Here is a 20,903-nt window from a genome sequence, read left to right on the forward strand (position 1 = left end):
ACCTGTGGAAAGAAAATAGGTGAAAACAGCATATAGATAGAATTCCATTTTACTGTACTTTAAAAAATATTGAAATTGCTAGCTGTAACTTATTTTTGAAACCACTATTCAGAAGGGATATTATTTCTGTAGTTAATTTGTGTAAATCAAAAGTCTGTTTAACTTGGGCTCCTTAAAAACATTCGTGCAAAGGGCAAGTATTGTATTGTGTTGCTCCTATTATAGTTGTATATGATATATTCTTTTTCTTAAAATAAATTTATTTATTTATTTATGGCTGCGTTGGGTCTTCGTTGCTGCCTGCGGGCTTTCTCTAGTTGCGGCGAGTGGAGGCTACTGTTTGTTGCGGTGCGCGGGCTTCTCATTGCGGTGGCTTCTCTTGTTGCGGAGAACCGGCTCTAGGCACGTGGACTTAAGTAGTTGTGGCACTCAGGCTCAGTAGTTGTGGCTCTCGGGGTCTAGAGCTCAGGCTCAGTAGTTGTGGCTCGTGGGCTTAGTTGCTCTGTGGCGTGTGGGATCTTCCTGGAGCAGGGCTTGAACCCATGTACCCTGCATTGGCAGGCGGATTCTTAACCACGGCGCCCCCAGGGAAGTCCTGTATGATATATTCTTTACGAACTTTGACAATTTGGTAATATTTTGATATTTTATATATGTGTATTTAAAATTGAATTCTTGTTTTTTTTGTTTGTTTTGTTTTGTTTTTGGCTGCACACCCCACGGCTTGCGGGATCTTAGTTCCCCAACCAGGGATCGAACTCAGTCCCCAGTAGTGAAAGCGCCATGCCAGGGAATTCCCCCAAATTGAATTCTGCATGGAAACCTACTTAGGGTGTTAGGGACTATAGCATAATTAGTTTGCCAATAGCTTTTTTTTTTTTTACTTGGAGTATAGTTGCTGCCAGTAGCTTTTGCGTAGAAAATAGTTGGAATGCTTGCTTTGTGAGTTGCCCTAAACCTAGTGTGGCTTTGCTGAAAGTATTTCTAGTGGCTACTTTGTAACTTGTAAAATCTCTTTAAAGTATCTCATATCTGAAGGTATATCTAGCTTGAAATTGTTTCCTATTAATCTGACTGGAAGAAAATGAAATACCTCAATTTATAACCTATTAAAAGGTAACCTAATACCTTACCTTTTGGGGAAGGGTTACGTATAAAGTAGTATCTGAACTGTTCCTTGCGGACAGAGACCATGTCTTAAAGGTTTTTTTTATATCTCCTAAAGTGCCTAGTTGACATTGGGGAATCAAATATAATTATTATAAAAGTAATCAAATACAGGCATTCTATACTCATATCCTTTAATCAAAGGATAGCGTCTTTTATTGAGTAGCTTGACAGGTACCTCACCAAGCAGTTGTGAATGTGTCATAGACACATTTGACTTCTCAAAACTCTCCTCTTCCCCTCACTCCTTAATTCTAACAGATGAGTCTCTTTCTTATGTAGAGGTTAACAGGCATGAATTACTCCAAATTTCCAACCCTCTACCTCTGAGCATAACTTCTACTGCTACACACTTTGTGTTTTCACTACACTCAAGAAAAGAAATATCTCCTTCCCTCCAAGATTACTCCCTATTCTCTCTTATGGGTTTCATCCTGAATTATGTTTTTCAGTATCTTGAACCTGTCTGATAACTTCAGTTTCCCCCTTTTTCTTGGCCCTTTTTCCTCAGCCTTTTGAAATGGTCAGGTATCTGGCATCCTTAAGCAGCCATCTTTTAATTGTGCCTCCCCAGGTCTGTGGACCTGTATCTTCCCTACTCTGTTTCTTCCACACTTCGTAATGTGTACTCTAGCCTCTACTTGAATTTCTATTCACTTCTTAGCTCTTGGCAGTGTAGCTCTCTGTCCATGCCACTCTAGTGAAGTCTGATTTCAGGTAATGATAATGGCTTAGTGATAATTTTTACTCTTTGAATTTGCAAGGTTTCTATGAATAAATAATATTTTAAGTGATAACATTGTTATAAAATAACCATTTTGGCATATTCATCATGTATAATTAATATGTAATCATTACTTTTATAGCTGAGATTTTATCTAGCCTCTTATGCGGTTGCCTGAAAAATGGCATGAGGTCAGTTTTGGCCAATAAGAAATTTTTAGTTATTATCTAAGAATGAATTTCTCATCAGTAAACTATAACTACTTTTTTGCCATTTTCAAATGATTTAGCATGTTTTTCTTTATTTTATGCCATGGGATCAATAGCTAGCCTTAATTTTGAACTTAAAATGTGTTAGATATTACTTAGGCAACTTCAATCTGAACTAAACTTTCTTTTTTAAAAAATTTATTTTATTGAAATATAGTTGGTTTACAATGTGTTAATTTCTACTGTACAGCAAAGTGATTCCACTATACATATATACATATATATATAGTGTTTTTCATATTCCTTTCCATTATGGTTTATTATGGGATACTGAATATAGTTCCCTGTGCTATATAATAGGACCTTGTTGTTTATTGATTCTATATACAATAGTTTGCATCTGCTAATACCAACTCCCCAATCCATCCCCCCTTCCCCCTTGGCAACCACAAGTCTGTTATATCTGTGAGTCTGTTTCTGTGAATTAAACTTTCTTTTTTTTTTGAATTAAACTTTCTTAATCATCTTTTTATCTTTTTATATGTTTATGGCATTAAAAAAACCTCTTTAGCCAGATAAATCTGAATACGTTTTTATCATTATAATTCTGATACATATAATTGTATAGTATCCTATATGACAGTGTGGCTTTTTACACCAATATAAAAATTTTTTCTCAGTGTGTTTCTGTGGAGCTTGTTGTAGCAGAAATATTTATGTGACCCTTGCTAAATGCATATAAATCTGCAGTTTTAGTTCACAGCTTATTATATCCAACCCAACAATGTGTCACTTTAAGAAGTTAATGATTAGAGGTAGTCAGAGCCAAACAGAAGCAGTTCTGATAATTTCTAAGAATTCAGGGTCCTTTCTTTGAGAGTACTTTGTTTTTTTAAAGTGTATTTTTAAAAAATTTATTTATTTTTGGCTGCATCGGGTCTTTGTTGCTACGCGAGGGCTTTCTCTAGTTGCGTTGAGCGGGGTGGGGGTGGGGGGGCTATTCTTTGTGGTGTGCGGGCTTCTCATTGTGGTGGCTTCTTTTGTTGAGGAGAGCAGGCTCAGTAGTTGTGGCGCATTTGCTCCGCGGCATTTCGGATCCTCCCGGACCAGGGCTTGAACCCATGTTCCCTGCTTTGGCATGCGGATTCTTAACCACTGCGCCACCAGGGAAGTCCTATCTTTGGGAGTACTTTTGAGAAGCTGTTGGTTTTCTTTACTCTTTAGAGCTTTATGAATTACATTGTTCTCGTTTTTTCTCGTTTTTCTTAAGGATACCTTTTGTGAATCTCTGCCCTGTCCTCCTCAAATTTTTGTCATGAGAATAAGAATGAGATCTTTATTTTTCTTAACATAGTCTCATTTCTGTTCCTTCTGTTGTTTCTCACTTGATACCATAGAGTTTCCTGAAGCACAGGATTTCTGATGCCATTGTGAAAGATCATCCTCAGTTCCTAAGGTATATAATATGACATTTAAATTTTGAAACTCAAAGGTTTCTGCATTTAAAAAGATTTTTGAAGGTACTTCACTAAATTCCTAAAAAGGGACATTTATATAAAGCGGCATATCTGGCAACCAAATATGAATAGAGAAAACATAATTGTAGGGAAGAAAAAAACAGCTTTGGATTTAGCAGTGTAGGTCACATCATGACCATGTAGGGTCTTAACATAATTTGGAAAGAACAAGTAGTTGAAGTTTTTGTTCCAGTTTATTTTTTCAAGCCCTAAAATGTCTTTCATAAAGATTTTTTAAAACTAAAAGTACTAAAATCAGGCTTATACAGCTGTAAATTTTTGTCTTTTCAGCTCTTAGAAATGCAAAACTGTTGTTAGTGTGTGCCTGTGGGGGGGCAGCTACTGTTACCATTTCACACTGGTTTTTAGACTTCTAATTCTTGTAGCATACACATTACTCTGGAGTGATAGTACTCCTTCAGTAGTACTGACTGTAGAATGCTGTACAAAAGGAGAATGTAAAAGTTATTTATTTAGCATAGCCCATAATTTAGAAAAGTTTTATAGAACTTGACCTTTAATTCTGTAAATGTTCATTTAGAACTTTGAACTATTATCTCTTACAAAAATCTTATATGTCAGCATAATCTTCCTTTATATTGCTTTATCAACAGTGGACATTTGATCAAATTATTAATCTACGATTCATCTTCCTATGAATTGTTTCAGAGGTGTTTTAGGTTAGGAGATATTCTTCTGGTAAGGATCATTTGATCTTTGCCTTCTTAATCTTTAATAATTCAGGATTTAAAGGATTTTTATAAGAAATAAAAGTTTTGTGGTGTTTGTTTTGGGACAGATTTCCTACAAAATAGAAAATAATTCATTTGGCTTTCTAGTAAGGGAGTTATTCATAACCTAAAGATGTAAAGCTGTTTAATTTTTCTAGCAGTCCATTGGTAGGTATTGGTATTGATAGATATTGTGTGAGGAATTTAAATAAAGTTTACTTTTGTATGTGTTTTATAAACCAGATGTGAATTATTTTTTTTTTTAAAGTTTATTTATTTATTTTTTTAATTAGTTTCTGCTTTATAACAAAGTGAATCAGTCATACATATACATCTGTTCCCACATCCCTTCCCTCATGCATCTCCCTCCCTCCCACCCTCCCCACAGATGTGAATTATTAATCTTAAAGTTTACTTCAATAAAGAGTGCTTCAGGTGAACTTTTCATTTTTATTCAACTTTTCTGTCGAAATTTCCATTTCTGACTTTTGATTTTTATATAGCTTTAAAAAAAACCTAGAGAATTATATGCTTTAGTAAGCGTAGCTCTTAAGTACTGTTTTTAATTAACTCTTTTCTAGCCTTTCTAAAGTAAAAACTTGTATTAACAGGGTGAATTCTAGCAGCTTTGAAATGTCCAACAGATCACTTTCTGTTCCAAAAGTTAGAATGTTTTGCTAAGTCAGATGAAGCTTGTTATTTAACATGCTGATTTGTGTTATAGTCAACACATTCCCTAGATGCTTTGCTCACAATACTGCTGGAAAATACCCAAGACTTTAGTGTTTTCAAATGTTTTGTGAGTACCTGAGACAGCAGGTTTATTTTATGAAGCTTTACAATTTGTGGTGGTTCATTTATATGAAAAGGTTTCTTACATGAGATGTTTTAGTGTTAGTAATTTCCTGGATATAATACTGGTAAAATGACCTGTGTAATGATATAGGTATTAAAATGTCCAATGAAGAGTTAAACTTACTATTCACACTAAAAACTTATTTTCTAGTGCACCCTGTCTTTTATTTCTAAGAAGACATGCTGTTTTGTCTTTTATAAATATGCACTTTAAACAAAGTAAGTGAAAAATGGAAGTGTAACTAGATACTGCTTTTTATTGCCTGAATATTGCTAGTCATATAGTTCCATTTTCTAATTCCTATTGTAGAGCCTTGTATAGACTAGTACTAAGGTTCTTTGTCTTTCAAGAATGAAAAGACCTTTTTAGTTGAATTTATTGGACCACATAGTGAAATACTAATTTTAGTCTCTGTTGATTGAAGAAATTGCATAATGACCCAAAGCTCCAAAAACCAATGTGAATTGAGTAATACTTCTTTTTTTTTTTTTTTTTTTTAAATTTTTGGCTGCGTTGAGTCTTCGTTGCTGCGCACGGGCTTTCTCTAGTTGCGGCGAGCAGGGACTACTCTTAGTTGCTGTGTGCAGACTTCTCATTGCAGTGGCTTCTCTTGTTGCGGAGCACAGGCTTTAGGTGCGCGAGCTTCAGTAGTTGTGGCTCTCGGGCTCTAGAGCTCAGGCTCAGTAGTTGTGGCTCACTGGCTTAGCTGCTCCACGGCATGTGGGATCTTCCTGGACAAGGGCTCGAACCCGTGTCCCCTGCACTGGCAGGCGGATTCTTAACCACTGTGCCACCAGGGAAGCCCCAAAGTAATACTTTTAAATTAAAAGATTTCCTCTCACTGTTTATGAATACTTTTTTAAAAAAAATTAGTGCTGGCACATGATCCCACGGACTTGTTCTGTGCCTGAGAATTCTGGATTTTAGGTGATCTGGGCCATGCCTAAGATATTCAGCAGTTCATTTCCAAATGAGTAACCCTTGAAGAGCAGCCTTATGCAAGAAAAACATTATTTTATGCCTGTCACTCATATACTCTTATTTTTCTGTTTAATTTGTCACTTGACAAAAATTCTAACCTACAGAAAATTTACAAGAATAGTACAAAGAATTCCTCTATATATTTTTCACCTAGATTCTTCAAATATTAACATTTTACCCCATTTGCATTTACCTTTTCTCTCTACATCTGTATTTTTTTCCTTCAACTTTTTGTAAGTTGCAGACTTGACGTCCATATACACCTGATTTTTTTCCTAAAAGCAAAGACTGTTTTGTTTTATGTCTATGTTTTCTGTAATCTGAAAAGTTTCTCAGTCTTTGTGTTGTTTGCTGATATTGACATTTTGAAGAATACTGCCAGTTATTCTGTGGAATGGCTCTCAATTTGGATGTTTGTTTTCTTGTGCTTGGAAGTATCACAGTGACATGTATTCCTCTCAGTACATCATACCAGGAGGCACATGATGTCAATATATCCCATTACAAGTGATTTTAACATTGATCACTTGGTTAAGGTGGCATCTGCCAGTTTTTCCTTTTGATTTGTATGTATCTTGTGGGAATGTACTTTGAAATGTATGACCATGAAGGGTCTTGCAAGCTAACAAACTAGCCATGGCTGCTGGCAGAAGATAGACTCTGAGGTCAGAGCTAAAGGACTTTCATACTCAGCGATAGTGGTAGTCAGTGTGTCAGTATTTCCTGTTTCCCCAGTTCAGTTCCCACAGGGTGCTGCAAACAGGGCCCAGTGACTCCTGCACAAGAGGAGTTGTGCTCCAGGAGGGGAACCCCAGGTTTAGGAAACTTTTATAAGGGGCAGTGAGCCTGCCTGACATGCGCCCAAGAAGGAGTCATTATCTTTTGTTATCCTGGACATGAAACAACCTGCCCTTTGCTCAGGAGGAAGACGCTATCTCTACCTTCAAGGCTGTTCAATATACAAATATCCTTGAAAGGAGACTGCAGAACAAAGGCATTCAGTGTCCCTGCTTGCAAGACATGGAGAAACATGAGAGATCCATGGTGAATTGTCTCCCAACAATAATATCCTGTTATTCTTGAAACTTTCACCCACTAGTTTTTTTTTTCCTTAAATTTTACTGGAGTATAGTTGATTTACAATGTTGTGTTAGTTTCAGGTGTACAGCAAAGTGATTCAGTTATACATATACATATATTCATTCTTTTTCTCACCTGCTAGTTTTTGCATCCATTGATAATTCTTGTTTGAATCAATTATTATGATTGTTGCCAAATAGTTAATTTTTAATTCCATCATTCCTTTATGTTTATTAATTGCTTTTCCCTCTTTCCTGACTTATTCTCCACGTCCCTTACTCATGCCCTCTAGGATAACTTCCCAAGTAAACTACCTGAATGCAGGCCTTTTTATAAGAGTCTACATTTAAGGGAACTTGGGCTAAGTCACAAGGTACCTCAAACTCAGCATGTCAAAAATTGAGTTAATTTTTCCTCTCTCATTTCTCCTTAAAAAAAAGTTTTTTTTGGTTAACATTTGGCTATCAGTTTTTCAAGCCAGAAACATGGTTTTATCAATTCCTTCCTTCCTTCACTCGTCACCAAGTTCTGTGGTTCTATCTCCTAGCTACCTATAGCTAACTATTGGTAATCAATACTCTCTCATTCTATTACTACTGCTTTTGCTCGGGCTCTGATCAACTATTATCTGGATTATTACCATAGTCTTTCAACTGTTGTTTCCATTTTTTTTTTGGCCATGCTGAGCGGCATTTGGGATCTTAGTTCCCTGACCAGGGATTGAACTCTTGCCCCCTGCAGTGGAAGCGCAAAGTCTTGACCACTGGACCACCAGGGAAGTCCTCCATTATTGTTTCTTTCCAGTTTATCCGTCACAAATTTTCCTGAGTAATCTTTCTAAAATACAAATATGATTATATTGATTTTTCTATTAAACCCCTTCAGAGGCACCTCATAGCTCCTTACTATGGAAGACAAAGTTCTTCATCATCATCTTTCTTTTTAAGGTTTTCTTTCTTCTTCTCAAGGATCATCTTTTTACTTCAGCTGCCCTCTCCACTGGCTGCATGTTATGTTCTAGAGCAGAGCTTGGCAAATTTTCTTAAATGGCTAGATGGGAAATATTTTAGGCTTTGCAAGTGGCATATGATCCCTGTTGCATGCTTTTTTTTAAACCTTTAAAAATATAAAAACCATTCTTAGCTTGTGGGCCATACAAAAATAGTCTGGGCTGGATTTGACTAACCATAATTTGTGGGCCCCTCTTCTAGCCAAATAAAGCTAATATGTCATATTTTTCATTAGTCTCTGCTCTCATATGTGCTGTTGGTTTGTGCTATTGGACTGTCCCTCCTAAATAGCAGGCTTCTTCCCATCATCCTTCAAAATTTAGCTCAGATTAACTTCTTAGTGAATACTTCAGTGCTCCTTCAGGGCATATGTTAATCATCCCCTTTTCTTTGCTGCCTGTGTGCTTCACACATCCTTATGTTACTGCCCTCATTAGTGATGTAGCTATGTGTATACATGTGTTTGCTTCTTGCTAGAAGGAGCTCATTGATGAAAAACATACTTCATTGCTAAATCTTCCTGCTCCTAAATGTCTTTACTTGATTTGAATTGAAAGAAAAATTTAAAAATTGAAAGAAAAATGGGATGAAATAGTGTATGGCTGATTGAATACACTAATAAAATATATCTAAAATGGCATTTTTCTAACTTTTAAAAATACAATTAATTAAAGAGGTTATTCTATTCTCTGGTAGATTTTTTCCCCTTCTTTATTTAAAAATTAATGTAAATTTAGGCTATGAAAGTACAGAGAGTAGTAGAACCAGTTCCTATGCAGCTGCCACCCTGGGTGCAAAATAGTTCCTGCAGTTGAAGTCCCTCCTTTTCCCTTTCTTCCTGGCATGTTTATCATTTCTATGCATGATTTTATACTTTTACCACATACTTACTATATCTAAAACCGCAATATTGTTTTGTCTGCTGCTGACTTTAAAATAAATGATACATGCTGTTTTGCAACTTGTTTCTTGTTCTATATTGTTTTGAGATTTATCCATGTTAATATATATATAATTTCAGTTAATTCATTTTGCTGCATGTCTTTAATTCTAATCTGCACAATTTTCCCCATGTTTAACATCTTTGAAATTGTGATACATCTTAATCAGTGTCTTACTCTTATAATTGGTATTTTTTCTTTTTTTGTGGTACATAACTGTATGGTGACTGTGCTATAAGCCACAGTCATTGTGTATGTTATATGAAAAAGCCACGCTACTATATCCATCCCTTTTCTGACAATTAGGTTATTTCAAAATTTTATCATTATGCTGCAGTGAACATTATTTTACCTGTTTTGTTGTACTTACGTGTGAGAGCTTCTCCAGGCAGGGTATGTACCTGGGAGAAGACTTGCTAGATTATAGACCACATCCATTTTCAGCCTTGCTTTCTAAAGTGGTTGTACTTCTTACTCTACCTAGTCTCTAAGAGTCTTTGCTGCCCTGCTCCTCTTCAGCATTGGGTGTTGTCCTACCTTTTGTCAGCCTGATGGGTTTAAAATGGCATCTTCCTGTAGTTTTTTTTTTTTTTTTTTCTTTGTGATATGCAGGCCTCTCACTGTTGTGGCCTCTCCTGCTGTGGAGCACAGGCTCCAGACGCGCAGACTCAGCGGCCATGGCTCACGGGCCCAGCCGCTCTGCGACATGTGGGATCTTCCCGGGCCGGGGCACGAACCCGTGTCCCCTGCATCGGCAGGCAGACTCTCAACCACTGCGCCACTAGGGAAGCCCTTCCTGTAGTTTTAATTAGTATTTTTCTTATTACTGATGAGGTTGAAAAAAAATTTTTTAAAGCCTTTTGGCTTGTACTTCCTTACCTGTGAATTGCCAGCTTATACCTTCTACCCATTTTTTACTGTGTTTTGCTAAACACACTATGACTTCTTTAGATCTTTTGTCAGTTAGGTATGTTGCCAGTGTCTTCTCCATAGCTGTGGCTTATCTTTACTGTATCATTTGATAAATAAAAGTTTTCAGTTTTAATCAAGTCACATTTTCCAATCTCTTCCTCTTATAGTTGGTGCTTTCTGTATCTTGTTTAAAGAAAACCTTCCTTCCTTTCTATCAGAGGTTTGTGATTTGTTAAAAATGTAACATAAATTTTAAACTGAAAGGGAAAGATTCCCCCCCCCCCCCCCCGCCTTTTATATTTATCTTCTAGAAGGAAATTCTAGCACCTCAGTTGGAGAATAATTAGAGCCTGTGGGTGTGAAATTGTTTAAATGTAATGAGGGACAAATATAGCGTTATAAACTTCTCATGATAAATTCACAGGTGGTCATAATAGGATAAAAATTTGGGAAATCACTAACTGGAGACAGTTGTGTGTCTTGTGTGTGTATTTTTTTTTTAATTAGTGAAGAACTCTCTTTTTGGATGGTGTAGGGTGAAGTGGGTAAACATACCAAAGTGAAGCAGATAGTTATCTGTTCAGTCCGTGTAAGATGTAAAGGAGTTATAAATGGCTTTACCTTTGTAGGCTGTACATGTTAAAAAACAAATAAGGAGTGACTAAATTTTGGATAAACTAACTTGATCATTTAAAAAATCGTATCCCAGAATTTGAATGTACAGTGAAAATTTATGAAGGAGTTTTCCATTGGATTTAATTAACAATTCTTCCATTTCTTCCGCAAAATATGATCTGTTTCTTTGATGTTGTCAGAAAAAACATTGGTAGGTTCATATGTATTTTATTGTCATAAATTAAAGTTTGGGTACTAATGAAGGTATCTAGACTTTTCTTTTCCCTCAAGTAATTGAATCTTTAAACTTCAAACTTGCAACCTGAGAACGAGGCCAACCATCTGTTGTCAGGGATAAGTATGGTAAAGGTAGAATTAAAATATATGAAAACATTATTTGATAATCACAGTGGATGTAGCTATGAGACATTAAAAAAGTGAATTTGGGGCTTCCCTGGTGGCGCAGTGGTTGAGAGTCTGCCTGCTAATGCAGGGTACATGGGTTCGAGCCCTGGTCTGGGAAGATCCCACATGCCGCGGAGTAACTAGGCCCATGAGCCACAACTACTGAGCCTGCGCTTCTGGAGCTTGTGCTCCACAACAAGAGAGGCCGCGATAATGAGAGACCTGTGCACCGCGATGTAGAGTGGCCCCCGCTTGCCACAACTAGAGAAAGCCCACGCACAGAAACGAAGACCCAACACAGCAAAAATAAATAAATTAATTAATAAACTCCTATCCCCAACATCTTCTTAAAAAAAAAAAGTGAATTTGATGTAACTTTCATAGATTATTAACTCATTTATCATTTGAACAATACGTTGAAAATTAGGTCAGTTGGTAGGAATTTAAACTTCAGCCCAAATAATACAGGTTTTCATTTGTGGTATCACCATAATTATTTCAGGAGCTGATTTTTTGGGGAAATATATACAACAAATATATACAACAAACTAACGTTAATTTAAAGTTATATTTATGAACTAATCCAAGATAAAATGGTTAAAGGGGCATTACAGTAACAAATAGTTGTGCAATTTATAGCTTTGTTCAGTCACTCTAAGTAAAAGTGTGATATTTGTTTTTAACATTCTTCTCTATATTTGATGCCTTTCAGTTTTAAAGCTCTTAAGAAAAATGTCCTTTTATCCCTCAATAAAATGATGACAAATTTTCAGTTGAAACAGAAATGAAATTCTGATATTGTTTGCATTGTGTCCAGTTACAAGTATCAAAAAAATGATTCTGAATGAAACGTTATTGTAATGTCTTAATATCCTTTGAAAATATTCATGTGCCTGAAAATATCTTAAAAATGGAAAAAATGTAACTTTTTCTTATATTCATGAAAGCAAAATCTTAAAGTCTATGGATAAACCAAGCTGGAACAATTTATTATTTACATGAAACTAGATTATGGACAGTATTGTTACCTTGAGGATTTCCTTCTATCTCCTTTGATCTCTTTGCTTGTCAGACCTTATGAATCCAAGACATAGCCATTTGTACAGAAATTAGAGTTGTGATAAAGCTGGTGTTTTCAATATCCTATAAAAAATAAGTGAAAAGGTTTGAGACGATAATAGCTTGAGGCTTTCTTTATTCATTTAACTCTGTGCTAGACTTTGTGAGGAATGCAGAAGTAGTGTAAGAACGGCATCATTTCTCTTTGGCCCACTACCTAGATGAAGTAGGTTGACCCTGCTGTTTTGCAAAAGATTTTCTGCAGTTTTTTAAAAATAATTAATTAATTAATTAATTTTTGGCTGTGTTGGGTCTTCGTTGCTGTGCGCGGGCTTTCTCTAGTTGCAGTGAGCGGGGGCTACTCTTCCTTGCGGTGCGCGAGCTTCTCATTGTCGTGGCTTCTCTTGTTGTGGAGCACAGGCTCTAGGCGTGCAGGTTTCAGTAGTTGTGGCACGCGGGCTCAGTAGTTGTGGCTTACAGGCTCTAGAGCTCAGGCTCAGTAGTTGTGGCGCACGGGCTTAGTTGTTCCACGGCATGTGGGATCTTCCCGGACCAGGGCTCGAACCCGTGTCCCTTGCATTGGCAGGCAGAGTCTTAACCACTGCGCCACCAGGGAAGCCCAAGATTTTCTGCAGTTTTGAAAGTCATTCTAATGATGTGCAAACCTCCTTTCTTAGAATGACTAAATTACTTCATTTGCATGTGTTAATAAAAATGCTTTTGTGAAGACCACCTTCCCCAAAGTACTTTTACTTCTCTGAAGAAGTTTTGCCCTTTAATACTACCTCCCCTAAAGTGCTTCACTTCTTCAAAGTTCATCATACCTGAAATGTTTCAGGAAAAAGATTGAGAGCTACTGTATTCAGATTTAGAATTTTGGGTTCTTTTGCTCCTAAGCATCTTTAAAAATATTTTTGTGTGTTACATAAGAGAAGTGTTAATTTTGAATCTGTTTTACTAGAAGGAGAGGAACTAGAATTTAGCAAGGAATATTGGGAGTTTGTGTGGTGGGAGATAATCAGAAAGAGATGGTAGATCAAAGGAAGAGATAATATTTTGAGGACAGAATGTGAAGTGCTGTGTTGATGTGGGCAGGTCAGACCTTGGGGTTTAATTGAGCTGAGGGAAGGAAAGAGGATTATAAGAGGTGACTGGATCCAATAAAGACCAGAATAGGATGATGAGGACTTGGTAGTAGGTCAAGAAGCACTGGCTTGTGTGTGTGGGGTGGTGTTGTTGTTTTATTTGTTTTTTAGCATGCTCACTGAGTTTTTACGAAGTACATTTCAGTCTTTTTGTCTCATGCTAATCATAGCATGCTGAAAGGCAGTTGTAATCATTGCTGAAAGGCAATTAATGTGTATTTGTGTGATTTGACTAAAAACACATTATTCCATTAGTGAATTTAGTACTACTCTAGCTGTGTAGACACGATACCATTACTGTTTGAACAGGATGATTCTTTAGCTCTTAGCTTTGAAGCTGGTAGATTAAAGGTACATTTGTACATTTTACCTGATAAAAGAGTCTCAACTTTATTTTTGTTTCCTGTTCCATTCTGTCTCCCTTTAAAGAGTGGTAATAAGTTCACTTTTGAAGGTGAACTGTACTTGTGTCTACTTATTTTAGTATATCCTGGAAACAGAGTTGATAGGTGTGTTCAGAAAAGAAATCTTTTTTTTTATGTTAGAAAAGAAATCTTAATGCAGGGTTTTTATGTAACAGAATCAGTTGTTTACCTTGATCTAGTGTAGCTGTTTGCTGATTTCCAGTTGAATGAAAATATTCCCTAAGGTAATGTTCATTGAGCTGACATTTTTGTTTGTTGTATTGACAGTCTTTTTTTTTTAATTGTGTAGTACTAGCTATGTATTTAATATTTTGGTCTTTTATCCCTGTTTATTATGAGATAATCTTTTAGTGCCCTGAGCCTCTCTTTAGTTAAAGGAAACATTTTTCCTGTGTTTTTAAAAGGGTTTTGTTTTGTTTTGATTTATTTCTTCTTGTAGATCTTTAGAAATCTTCAATACTGATCACATTTCCTTATTTGTATCTTAATTTAAAACTTGTTTTTAATTAATTAATTAATTAATTAATTATGGCTGCGTTGGGTCTTCATTGCTGCCCGTGGGCTTTCTCTAGTAGTGGTGAGCGGGGACTACTCTTCGTTGCGGTGCGTGGGCTTCTCATTGCGGTGGCTTCTCTTGTTGCAGAGCATGGGCTCTAGGCACGCGGGCTTCAGTAGTTGTGGCGCGTGGGCTCAGTAGTTGTGGCGCGCGGGCTCCAGAGTGCAGGCTCAGTAGTTGTGGTGCATGGACTTAGTTGCTCTGCCGCATGTGAGATCCTCCGGACCAGGGCTCGAACCCGTGTCCCCTGCATTGGCAGGCGGATTCTTAACCACTGCGCCACCAGGGAAGTCCCTAAAACTTGATGTTCTTAGTAATTTAATAATTTCTATACTTTTCAGTGATGGTCTGAAAGAAGGGGGTTTGTTCAGTGATCACTTGGGAATTGGTTTCTGTAGAGCTTAGTCTTAAGTGTAATGTTTAATATTCATCAGTAACTCAAATGAAAAAATACAAAGTTTACGTGTTATAGCTACTGATGACATCAAGCTCTAAGTGTTAGTGTAGCCAGTATTGATGAAGAATCAGATTTAAAAAATTGGAGATTTGAAAATCACAATAAGATACCCCTTCATACCCGTTAGTATGGCTATTGTTAAAAAAGAAGAAAGAAGAAAATAACAAGCATTGGCAGGGATGTGGAGAAATTGGAAGCCTTGTGCACTACTGGTTGGAGTGTAAAATGGTGCAGCTATGGAAAACAGTCTAGTGATTCCTCGAATTAAAAATGGAATTACCAGGCTTCCCTGGTGGCACAGTGGTTGAGAGTCCGCCTGCCGATGCAGGGGGCATGGGTTCGTGCCCCGGTCCAGGAAGATCCCACATGCTGCGAAGCGGCTAGGCCCGTGAGCCATGGCTGCTGAGCCTGTGCGTCCGGAGCCTGTGCTCCGCAACGGGAGAGGCCACAACAGTGAGAGCCCCGCGTACTGCAAAAAAAAAAAAAAAAAAAGGAATTACCATAGTAATTTCCTGGTGGTCCAGTGGTTAGGACTCCGCACTTTCACTGCCGAGCTCACGGGTTCGATCCCTGGTTGGGGAACTAAGATCCTGTAACCTGTGTGGTGCGACCTAAAACAAAACAAAACAAAAAACAAAGGAATTACCATATAATCCAGCAATTCCGCTTCTGGCTATATATACAAAAGAATTGCAAACAAGGTCTTGCAGAGATGTTTGTACATCCATGTTCACAGCTGCATTAGCCACAATAGTTGAATGGTGGAAGCAACCCAAATATCTTTTGATGATGGAATGGATAAACAAAATATGGCATAAACATGCAATGGGAAATTACTTAGCGTTGAAAAGGAAGGAAATTATGACACATGCTGCAACGTGGATGAACCTTGAAGACATGCTGAGTGGAATAAGCCAGTTATAAAAGGACAAATATTGTATCATTAAACTTACATGAGGTACCTAGAGTAGTCAAATTTGTAGATACAGAGTGTAGAAAGGTGGTTGCCAGGGGCTAGTGGGAGGGGACAATGGACAGTTGTTTTAGTTTTAGTTCTGGAGGTGGATAATGGTGATGGTTGCACAACAGTGTGAATGACCTTAATGCCACTGAGCTGTGCACTTAAAAATGATAAATTTTATGTTATGTATGTATATTTTACCACAGTTTTTTAAGGAAAAAAAAGTTTAAAAATTGAGATTTGAACAAGTAGTAGAACAAAGTTGAGTGAGGAGAATGCAAGGCATTATTTACCTTTAATTAAATGTATTTGTGATATCACAGGATATTTTAAAGAAGAACCTGATTACATATAGGGCTATGTATAAGTTTGGCAGGAAATGATCCAGAACTTTGATATTGGCTAATAAACTGAATATAAGATAGTCAAAGTATTTCTATCTCTGCTACCTCCCTCCGTTTTCAGAAGGCCTGATATTATGTGTAATAAGAAAAAAAAAAGAAGAAACCATATCTTTATGGTTAGTGGTAGTTTAGTTATCAACATTGGTTACATTGCTGTTTTGGTAATTGTAAAAGGATGTGAAGAATTTGAATAGAATTCAGATGAGTCTTAAAGTTTTTTAGAGGCTTGGAAAAATAAGGCCTATTAAAGTACCTGAGATTATTAAGCCTGAGGAATGGAAACTTAACAGTTGCTCTAACCGGAGTCTTTTTTTATTTTAATAAATTTATTTTATTTATTTATTTATTTTTGGCTGCATTGGGTCTTCATTGCTGTGCGTGGGCTTTCTCTAGTTGAGGCGAGCGGGGGCTACTCTTCCTTGCGGTGTGCAGGCTTCTTATTGCGGTGGCTTCTTTTGTTGCGGAGCGTGGGCTCTGGGAGCGTGGGCTTCTGTAATTGCAGCACACAGGCTGAGTAGTTGTGGCTCACGGGCTTAGTTGTTCCACGGCATGTGGGATCTTCCTGGACCAGGGCATGAACCCTTGTCCCCTGAATTGGCAGGTGGATTCTTAACCACTGTGCCACCAGGGAAGTCCCTAACAGGAGTCTTGACTGTCCTTGGAGTGATTTTATAGGCAGCTCCAGCTCACAAAAGGATGGTATTTCAAAACTTCATTTCTTAGTCAGTTGGTAAGAACAAATGATAAAGTCATGAAATATAACTGCATTAGTATAACAGTATATATTGCAATGAAAAATAATAGGAAATATGTAGTATTGTACTGAATCAGTGTTTTGGACTATGGACTTCAGCAGCTTCTTGGAATACTAACTATACTCTGTAAAATCCATAAACACCAAGTATAAGATACTCTTCTCAGGTCATGAGTTAATCTGATGGAGTGTGGGAGAAGGGGAAGACTTAATACCTGTGGTAGGGAGTCACAGTAGTCAAGTTGATTAGTAATTTAGAGTTCTTTTCTTGTGGTCTGTTATAACAACTATCTCCAGCATTACCCCCTCATCCACTTCTTCTTATGTGCTATGTAAATTATGTGACATTCCTACCCCGTGTTTATTTTCTAAAGTTTCCTTTGAGATTGGTCCCACAGAGTACAGTGGTTGGTGAGGGGTAATTACTTTTTCTAAGCTTTCTTTAGTTGGCCCTGGTTGGAACCTTTGGGCTGTTTGCCTTCCAGCTTGGCATGTTGGAAAAGAAAAGGTAGGGACAGCTGGATTCAGAAATTGCAGTAGTTTTAAAAAAAAAAATCTCTAGGTCAATTACTTGGATCTCAGCTGTTGTTCACATAACACCTTTATTTAACATGGCATGGATTGGCCTAGCGTGGTATGCATTTTATTCCCTAGGACTTCATCCTGATTTTTCAGACTTGAGGGCCCTGAAGTGGTAGGACTTGAATTTGCCTAGGGTTTTGTACAGATGAGATCATTGGTTCTCAGTAGTGTGAATAGTTGTGAATCTGTCAATAAATGGCCTTGGGAACTTGTATACATACAGATACCTGAACCTCACCACAGATTTACTGAATCAGAATTTTTCTGGAGTTTTAAATATATGTTTACTTAACTTTTTGTTCTTAAACATTTTTTAAAAATTATTTATTTATTTATTTTGTCTGTGCAGGGTCTTAGTGTGGCACGCGGGATCTTCGTTGTGGCATGTTTAGTTGCGGTATGTGGGATCTTGAATACGGCATGCAGACTTCTTAGTTGCGGCATGTGGACTCTTAGTTGCAGCATGCGAACTCTTAGTTGCGCCATGTGTGTGGGATCTAGTTCTCTAACCAGGGATTGATCCCGGGCCCCTGCATTGGGAGTGCGGAGTCTTACCCAGTGGCCCACCAGGGAAGTCCCTTACTTAACTTTTTATTAAGGAAAAATGTATACATATTCAAAAGTAGATAAGATAGTATAATGAACCCCTTTTTATTCACTATCAAGCTCCTATGATGAATGATTTATGGCTAATTTCATTTTATCTGTATCCCCATCCACTTTATCTGTTATTTTGAAACATATCCCAGATATATTATTTCATCTTGAAATTGTTTCATCTGTATGTTTTAATAGGTTTCCCAGATGATTAAAAAACTTTTTTGAACAGGCAATACAGGTACATAGTAAAAAATAAGGTGGTAAAAAGGACGTACAGTGTAAAGTCAATCTTTCTCATTGCCTCCAGTATTCTTGTTATTCTTCTCTAAGGCAGAGAAACCTACAACTTCTTTATATATGTACATGTATTAACGTATGTGCAAAAATATTGATAATATAATTCCCCTTATTAATTAAACACACATGGTAATATCTGTTGTAAAGTACACATTTTTCTGAATGTTGCCTTTTTCATGTAACAATATTGGGAATCAGGTTATAGCAGGGTAAAAAGATTGTATTCATTGTTTTTTTTAAGACTCTGGTTGGTCTGTGTATCAAAGTGTATCTAACTGATGCCTTTTGGATGGATGCTTAGGTTGTTTCCAGTGTTGTGTTTCTTTACAAACAGTGCTGCATGAGTGTCTTGTACTGTATCTGAGTTATCTGATTCTTGATCAGAGGACATATCCATTTGCAATTTTGTTAGGTATTGCCAAATTTCTTTCCCACCATCTATGTATGGTATGTAGGGTTCTCCAGGCTCACCAGTTCCATTTTTAAAATGATTTTCACGTGTCTCCTGTTTATGTTCATGTTCTTCTTTAAATCCATTAGTATATTTATAAGAGCTGTTTTAGAAACTCTTGTTTGTGAGTTTCGTCATCTGTCATTGTGTCTGTTTCTATGGGTCTGGGTCACAGAAGTGCTTTGAAATAAGGAGAATCATGATAATGTTAAGTTGTTGAAGATGAGGTTGGGGAGCTTCACAGTGTTAAGTGAGTTAGAGAGTGAACTTGATATGTTTAGAAGGAGTTTTTGATGTGGCTTTGCCTCATTAAAAAGATGATAATTGGTGGAGTTTTGAAACCTCCCCCGAGTAAAAGTATAGAATAGATGCCAACAAGATTTGAAGAAAATGGATGAAAAGGTTTGGAACTCCAGGATTTCAATTTACGATTTTCTCTTACACATTGGACAGCAAGTCTTAATTTGTGTAATAAGGTTTTGTAGCTGATTTCTTGCCAAAGCCAGGTCAACTTAGGAAAGTGGTAGGTTGTAACAAGAATTGTTTATGAAGTTGAAGGAGGCATAAATTTATGCCTTTTACCTGAAGGGGCATTGTATTTTCCTGCTCCTTTTACTACACCCTAGCTATGTGACTTTGAACCAATTACCTAGTCCCTCTGAGCTTTAGTTTCCTTAACAGCAAACTGGGACTAAATAAAATACTGCAAATAAAGCATTTGTTCAACTGTTGCATAGTAGGTGGTAGCTCTTATTATTTTAAATATTATATATATTACATATAGTGATGGCAATCTGTTGTTTTTGAGTTAAAGAATTGATGTTTGATTTGTTAAAATAGTAGGAGACTGCCCAGAATATGATACAGATTTTTAAATTGTGGAGAACAGAAATATTTTGAAGTTAATTCAACCAACCAACATTTATTGAAAACCAACTCTATATTATGAGCACTTTGTTTCAGATCTAGTGTGAAAGACTGTTGTATGTGCTGACAGTTACAATGTAATGTCAGGCATATCATATCATGAATGCTAATTAGAGGAATATGTAAGCTTCTACGAGAGCACTGAATGCCCAGTTCTGCCTGGAGAGTGAGTGGTGAGTGTGGGTGTTCCAGCCAAGGCTTCAACAAGAAGGTATTATACAATGGAATATTACTCAGCCATTAAAAAGAATGAAATAATGCCATTTGCAGCAACATAGATGGACCTGGAAATTGTCATACTGAGTGAAGTAAGTCAGAAAGAGAAAGAGAAATATCGTAAGATATCGCTTACATGTGGAATCTAAAAAAAAAAAAAGATGAACTTATTTACAAAACAGAAACAGACTCACAGACTTAGAGAATGAACTTATGATTACCAGGGGGGAATGGATAGTTAGGGAGTTTGGGATTGACATGTATATACTGCTATATTTAAAACGGATAACCAGCAAGGACCTACTGTATAGCACAGGGAACACTGCTCAATATTATGTAACAACATAAATGGGAAAAGAATTTGAAAAAGAATAGATACATGTATATGTATAACTGAATCACTTTGCTGTAAACCTGAAACCAACACAACATTGTTAATCACCTATACTCCAATATAAAATAGAAAGTCTAAAAAAAAAAAAGGTATTGTCTCAGAAATTCCCTGGTTAGGATTCAGTGCTTTCACTGCTGAGGGCCTGGGTTCAATCCCTGGTTGGAGAACTAAGATCCCACAAGCCAAAAGAAAAAAAATGTATCACTTTGATTTGAATGTAAAGGAGTTTGCTACAAGGGTGGATGTGGAAAATGACGTTAAGTAAAGAGGACATTGTGAAAACGAACTCTATCTGGCTTATATACTTATTTTTACAATTGATTTTTTTTTTCTCCCTGAGGCAGTTCTGGAGCTTTAGGTTTATGGAATGTAACTACATTTATGTAATATATATTTTCGGTTTTGGTCATTGGTTCATAAATGATATATTGGTAATAGAATGTTTTACTTTTGCCAAATGTGTACAGTTTAAGGATCTGTACCTTTTCTTTTGGAGGGAAAATGGTTGGTATAGTGCTTAGGGCATA

The 20,903-nt window shown here is 36.8% G+C and overlaps 1 protein-coding gene across 4 annotated transcripts in view; it reads left to right on the forward strand.

The window, feature by feature from the left end:
- The window catches only part of HIPK3 (homeodomain interacting protein kinase 3), a 96,718-nt gene that overhangs the window by 7,290 nt on the left and 68,525 nt on the right, over positions 1-20,903 (forward strand). For 2 of the 4 annotated variants that reach the window (XM_081238964.1, XM_081238967.1), the window contains exon 2: positions 17,841-17,888. The exons of the other annotated variants lie outside the window; for them this stretch is intronic. In XM_081238964.1, coding sequence (XP_081095090.1) covers positions 17,876-17,888 — 13 coding nt within the window. In that variant the 5' untranslated portion in view covers positions 17,841-17,875. The remainder of the gene's footprint in view (positions 1-17,840; positions 17,889-20,903) is intronic. 4 annotated transcript variants of the gene reach the window in all.

Source organism: Mesoplodon bidens, assembly GCF_964165515.1.
Source record: "Mesoplodon bidens genome assembly, chromosome: 7".
Lineage (NCBI taxonomy): Eukaryota > Metazoa > Chordata > Mammalia > Artiodactyla > Ziphiidae > Mesoplodon > Mesoplodon bidens.